The sequence below is a fragment of the Cibotium barometz genome, chromosome 55 (assembly GCF_041138505.1).
Source record: "Cibotium barometz isolate CiBa-2024 chromosome 55, ASM4113850v1, whole genome shotgun sequence".
NCBI lineage: Eukaryota > Viridiplantae > Streptophyta > Polypodiopsida > Cyatheales > Cibotiaceae > Cibotium > Cibotium barometz.
In genome coordinates, this window is record NC_141100.1 from 13,937,060 (window position 1) to 13,944,428 (window position 7,369).

At 33.9% G+C, this 7,369-nt stretch overlaps 1 protein-coding gene across 1 annotated transcript; it reads right to left on the bottom strand.

The window, feature by feature from the left end:
* Nucleotides 1-2,840: 2,840 nt before the first annotated feature.
* LOC147607397 (EPIDERMAL PATTERNING FACTOR-like protein 3) lies at nt 2,841-4,746 on the bottom strand. Its single transcript, XM_086790528.1, has 3 exons — nt 4,200-4,746; nt 3,783-3,844; nt 2,841-3,305 (listed from the first exon to the last, which is right to left on the bottom strand). Exons 1-3 carry the CDS (start codon nt 4,327-4,329, stop codon nt 3,036-3,038), a joined length of 462 nt encoding a protein of 153 aa, XP_086646654.1. The 5' UTR covers nt 4,330-4,746; the 3' UTR covers nt 2,841-3,035.
* Between the last annotated feature and the right edge of the window lie 2,623 nt (nt 4,747-7,369).

Sequence of the window (7,369 nt, forward strand, 5' to 3'; positions counted from 1 at the left end):
TGCTATTGCTATCCTGCTTAAAAGCTTACCTTCAAGCTTTAGACAAATTGTGACAGTACTTAAAGAGAAGGAGCCAGTCCCTTCTTTGGAAAGTATCATAAATTCTTTACAGGAAGAAGACAAGAAGATTACAAAAGATGTGATAGATCCTTATGCATATACTGTTACTACGACATCGGGGCATAGAAGAAGTATACTATTTGTGGTCGTACAAATCATCTTACTAAGGATTGTTTCTCCAAACATCCTTGTGAGTATTGTGGAAAGACGAATCATCCATCCTCAAAGTGGTACCAAAAAGATCAAAATCAAGCAAAGACACATGTGGTTGAAGAAGTCAACCAACAAGAAGAAACAAATCTTTGTTCTAGTCTCAGTATAAAAGATGTAGATGAGGAGTATGCTTTTTAGATTATGTTATGTATGTGGTTGAGTCAAGACTTATGTTGGTCCAACTTGACGAATTGTAGAGGAGAGTACACTACCCTATGTTGTTGTTAAGGGGGGACTCTTACTCATTGTGTCAAGGAGGTTTGTTAGACTTGATTCATGTTTGTAAGAAGTTGGTCTTAAGGGGGGATTGTTGGATAAATGTAATCCCAACTCCTTAGTCCAATTTAATATGTGGTTGATAGGCTAGTGGTCAGTGGTTGGTGTGTAAAGCCTACAAATGGTTGGTGCATGTTGTTCATGCAACCCATGCAACTGAAAATAGGGTAGAGGAGTCTCTAAATAAGGTACAAGTCGTGATCAAGTGATTATGTAAGTTTGGTTCATGTCTAATCACAATTAGTGTCTTCTTGTGTTAATCTCATATCAATTTTCTGCATATACCAATTTTTGTCCCTCAAATTCATGATGTCTTGTACAATCTTTAATCCACCTTGAGTATGTTTTGATCAATCTTCATAGCTTAGTTATCATATCCAACATATATACATGTATATATATATACATACATATATATGTATATATATATACATATATACATATGTATATACATATATATACATGTATATATATACATATATATGTATATATGTATATACATATATACATATATGTGTATATATGTATGTACATATATTCACATATACATATATATTACATATATAGTATATCTACATCTATATATATATATATATACATATATATATATATAACATATATACATATATACATATATACATATGCATATATACATATATGCATATATATATATACATATACGTATATATTACATATGTAGTATATCTACATCTATCTATATATATATATATATATACATATGTATGTGTGGAATATATATATTACACACACATATATGTACATGTACATACAGACATATACATATGTATATATGTATATATACATGTACATACATATATATATTTACATATATATATATATATATATATATATATATATATATATATATATATATATATATATATATATATATATATGTATGTATGTATGTATATGTAACATATATACATATGTATATATGTATATATGTGACATAACATATACATGTACATACATACATATATATGTGTGTGTGTGTGCATACATATATACATATGTATATATGTATATATACATGTACATATATATATATATTTACATACATATGTATATATATGTATATGTAACATATATACATATGTATATATATATGTATATATGTGACATATATACATATGTATGTACCATGCCCAATCATGGCGGTTGCTTATAAAACAAGCTGAGCCAATCAATACACTCAAAAAGCTGCATTGAATTTTAGAGGGGGGGAAAAATGAAGCCAAGCGCAACATATATATATATATATATATATATATATATATATATAATGAAATGAAGGCGTAAATTTCACCCACAAGGATATACTACATCTATCTATATATATATATAGATAGATGTAGTATATCTACATCTATCTATCTATCTATATATATATATATATACATATGTATGTGTGGAATATATATATTACACACACATATATGTACATGTACATACAGACATATGCACATATGTACATATACATGTACATACATACATATATATGTGTGTGTGTGTGCATACATATACATATGTATATATATATGTATATATGTGACATATATATACATATGTATGTACCATGCCCAATCATGGCAGTTGCTTATAAAACAAGCTGAGCCAATCAATACACTCAAAAAGCTGCATTGAATTTTAGAGGGGGGGAAAAAATGAAGCCAAGCGCAACACACACACACACACACACATATATATATATATATATATATAATGAAATGAAGGCGTAAATTTCACCCACAAGGATATACTACATCTATCTATATATATATATATAGATAGATGTAGTATATCTACATCTATCTATATATATATATATATATATATATATATATATATATATATATACATATGTATGTGTGGAATATATATATTACACACACATATATGTACATGTACATACAGACATATGCACATATGTACATATACATGTACATACATACATATATATGTGTGTGTGTGGCATGTGCATACATATACATATGTATATATATGTATATATGTAACATATATATACATATGTATGTACCATGCCCAATCATGGCTGTTGCTTAAAACAAGCTGAGCCAATCAATACACTCAAAAAGCTGCATTGAATTTTAGGGGGGGGGGAAAATCAAGCCAAGCGCAACATATATATATATATATATATATATATATATATATATATATATATATATATATATATATATGATATGATATGAAATGAAAGCGTAAATTTCACCCACAAGGAGTCGTTGATTACTTTTGTACTCGCAAAATGGCAGTTTCCGTTAAATTAAACTATAAAGTCGGCCCTCCTTGAAGAGCGTACGTACAATATGGCAGTAAATTGATGTGGTTTTTGTTGCAATTTGATTTTAATTATTGATAGTAAGTCAAATCAAAGCATCCGAAGTGTCAATTAATCTGCATTCGACAATAGAAGGTGATTAACAGGTTGATAATCATAATTAAGGATTGAAGATTCGGGTGCCGCACTTGCATTTCCAGCCTTCGGGTTGGTAATTAGAGTAATCAAGGTGCACTAATGACGATTCTTTGTAATTAAGTGACGATGATTTGCTGCTGATGGGGCTGGGCACCTGCACAGCTTCGCATGGGAAGCAGGCGTTGCACTTGTCCCTGCACAAGGGTGGCCTCGACCCAATCCGCTTCCTTAACCCAACATTAATCTTAACATTGCCGTAATTATGATAATCGCCATTCATTAGCATCCGTTTCTGATCAATGCATCCAACAACACACCAGCAAATCCATCAGCATGATCCAAATAATTACTAGTTTGAAATTAGGTTAATCTACTGTAATTAGATTATGATAATCGCCATTCATTGATCAATGCATCCAACAACACACCAGCAAATCCATCAGCATGATCCAAATGCTTACTCGTTTGAAATTAGGTTAACCTAATTTAATTAGTCATTTTATGACCATTTTATAATTGCCATTATCATACCTTTCAGACAAATAAGTATAACCTAAAGTAGAATTAGCTTAAACAAATAACCTAAATTCCTCATTATACATGTTCATCTGGAAGTTAGGTTAATTTAGAGATTAGGACTAGCCCTAATCAAAGTAATCTGCTCTCCACATTATATGCGTTAATGTCGAAATCAGGTTACCTCCTATGGTAATCCTGTTAACCCTAATTATCATGACACAGTAGATTATTGACAAGAATTAGATAATACCTCTTGTTTAACCATCTGCATGATAGGTGAGTAGCATCTTGCAGGGAAGGGAGGAGCTTTTCCTGTTCAAAAAACAAGGTAATTAGTCCTTAATTTCTATGATTCCTTAAAAATAAATAAACCTTAAAACTAGTGCCCTAAACTCATGATTATAAAAACTACTGGATTATTATGCCCTAAACTCATGCTTGATTAATGTAGTGATAGGCTAAATCTGTACTATTACTAATCCCAATTTGCAGTCATATTACTAAACAATAAATTCTTACAAAAAGAATAATCAGGTGATAAGTATACAAAAAATTAAGCTGGTATGCAATGGCAAATGATTTCTTTAAAAAAGGAGGGCAATTAGGTGATTAGTGCAAGTTTAAAGAAACTAAGTTGATGTGCAATGGCAGACAGAACTACTTATACCTTGAGCTTTGTGAGGAGGATCTGCAGCTTGTATAGGCTGTAATACTGTTGCATTAAGGTATAATAAGAGGAGCAAGAAGCTGCATATGTGCAGCTTACTTAGGCCTAATGTGATGATAATGATGCCCATTAAAGCTAATTATCCCCTCTGCTAGGAGCTGCAAACAGTATTGCAATTGATATAGAATGAGATGCAATGTAATGAGCTAAGATTAGCAGAAAAAAGGCTGATTAGACCAATATTAAACCAAGTAGCTAACCCTAATCATCATCATCTTCTTCTTCTGATCTCTGTAATGCAAGCACAGAAGCTACTGTTTTCAGAATCTTGACAAGCATGAGGACTTCTTAATTAAGGTGGGATTATAGGGAAGGTTGCAGCTAATAAGAGATGCAAGAGGAGGTGATTAAGCAGGGATTGGAGGTGATTACACAGCAATTAGGGGTGTTTGATTAGCAAGGGAGGGCACTAAGAAGCTACTGAGGAGGAGAAAATGAGGGAGGGTGGGGAGGCATTAAGACAAGGCGAGTGTGTGTGTGTGTGTGTGTGTGTTCTTAACAACAGCACACTGACTGGTGGGAGGGACACATGAAGAGCCTTCATAACTGCACCTTGTCCCTGCACCGAAAATCATCAAAAAAATTCCAGGCTCAAAAATCAGATGGTCAGAAACCAGCCTTTTGTCGCCACTCCCCTCCCTCAAGTTTTCAATTTTACATGGCCTCACATGATGGTACTTCTTGTAAAATTACATTTTACAATTTTCTCTGTCTTTTATTGGACTGCTTGTGTTGTGTGTGTGTTTGATCATCCACATAATGTTTTCATAAAGAGTGGGGTTTGGGCTACAAGGGGCATTTTTGGTTCTAGTTTTATTCTCCAAAGGAAAAATACACACACACACACACAATGCACATACATACATACATATATACATGTATGTACGTAAGAACGTACATACATATGTACACACACACACACACACACACACACACACGGTGCATGCACTATGCACGTGCGTGTGTACACACACACACACACAAACACATGGTGCATGCACTATGCACGTGCATGTGTACACACACACACACACATATATATGTGTGTGTGCATACATACATACATACATACATACATACATATATATATATATATATATATATATATATATATGTACATATTATATATATATATATATACACACACACACACACACATACATATACATTTATATTATATATATACATGTGTGTGTGTGTGTGTGTGTGTGTGTGTATTACACACACACACACACATATATATATATATTTAAATACATGTGTGTGTGTGTGTGTATAACACAACTGCTCATAGGAGGCTCATAGATAAAAGTCCATATTAGAAACACAAATAGATATTGATGACTCATACAAAGTCTACACCCCAAATGGACCCTAAATTGACCTTAGATCTATCCATTGCCTATATAACATTCCACACCCATGGTAATGATCACCCGAATACTAGTTAAGACTTAGAGAAGCATGATAATATCGTTTACCCCATGGAAAAAGTATTTGATGGAGAAGCAACCATGCCATGTCCATTCCAGATCTATGGAGTGTATATAGCAAAAGAGGCAAGTTGAGAAACTTAATTAAGAGCATAACTTTGTAGAGTGGTGGTTGTTTCTGAGAGGGCATGGATTAGCTCTCAAATGGCTCCCATGTGTCTACAATCTTCCACTATAGAAACTTGAGGAATGAAGTGTTCAAAATGTACACAAAGAAGAAGGAATAGTTCCCACAAGTTCACGTAAAATTTTATAAGATAGCACACAAGTTTTACGAAAGGCGGGTATTCATTTTTCTTAGGGCTACATAGGATATACACACATAATGAGGTTCTAAATTAAAAAACATGACAAAGAGAATTTTACCTCAAATATGCCCAAGGCATATCTTTAAATCTTTAAAATACTTAGGATTATTAATTTTTAATGCCCTTTGAATGCACATGCTATCTGTGGTTTGCATATACAATGAGCGCCTAGGAACATGGCTCACTCAATTAAAAGAAGTAGTCAGAGGCATTCATAAGAGGTGATGGTCTCTTAAATAGTGGGTACCCACATCTTCTCTTCTTATGTCCCTTCACAAGGAAATTTTTTCAAAAATACGTGTTTGATGATGGTTTTCATTTGAAATCACCCCTCAAAACCAAGGTCTCCTTTGTAAAATATGACAAAGCCACCCCTCATTTATTATGTTGAGATTCAAGCTCGATGTCAGCTTGTGCCAGTTGCACTATGTGCTGGCATGTTAGGTAGTAACATGTGTGAGACATAAATGACCGTGTCCATCTGGTCATAGTGTGTCGACATTAGCTAGGGTTAGCAGTGTGTGGACACAACACATGTAGTGTGTTGTAGATTATGGATTATGGCTTTATGCATTGTGTGGGAAGGGAGATGGCTTCCCTCTATGGTTAGGGTTTGATAATACATTAGAGTTTGCTCCTGTGTGTGTGTCTCCTCTCCCTCTACCTGTTTTTCATCATGGTATCAGAGCCTGGTGCTCTCTATTAGGGTTTATGAGTGAGTGAGAGAAGAGGGAGAACAAGCTGTGAAGAAAAGCTGTGAAGCTTGCCATTGAGTTGTGAAGCTTGGAGCACACCGATCTCCATCAAATCTGAGAGCTTGGAGCACACCGATCTCCATCAAATCTGAGAGCTTGGCCTACCGGGTAAGGACTACTAAGCATCCTTGAGCGGATTGCAAGTGCAAAAACACAAACAACACCAGATTTGAGCAAAGAGAAATTTTTGTTTTGCAAGCTCTCCATTGAAGCTTGAGTGTGGTGAATGTATGAGGCAAATGGATGCAAATTTGACAAAGAATCATGTATCTAGCAAATGGGAATGTATTGGCAACTCATGTGCAAGCCCTACAATGAATTTGAAGCAAAGATGATGCATTTAAGTGATTGGAATTCAGTGTTTTGAAGCCCTCACAAAAATAGAGAAGAGATGTCCATTGTTGATGAAATTGGAGCTGGTTTTCTACAAAAATCAACTAATTGATGGATTGGGTACATGCCTAGGTGTGTTGGGCATCTAATTATACCTTTAATTACCATTATAAACTTGTCAAATCACCTCAGTAGCAAGCGGTGCAGCCTATAGGGAAGAA

Coding starts and splice junctions, on each gene's coding strand:
- LOC147607397 (XM_086790528.1), bottom strand. CDS start 4,329: ATGGGCATCATTATCATCACATTAGGCCTAAGTAAGCTGCACATATGC. Junction 3,845..4,199: donor TCCTCCTCACAAAGCTCAAG/GTATAAGTAGTT, acceptor TTTTTTGAACAG/GAAAAGCTCCTCCCTTCCCT. Junction 3,306..3,782: donor TGCAGATGGTTAAACAAGAG/GTATTATCTAAT, acceptor TGCATTGATCAG/AAACGGATGCTAATGAATGG.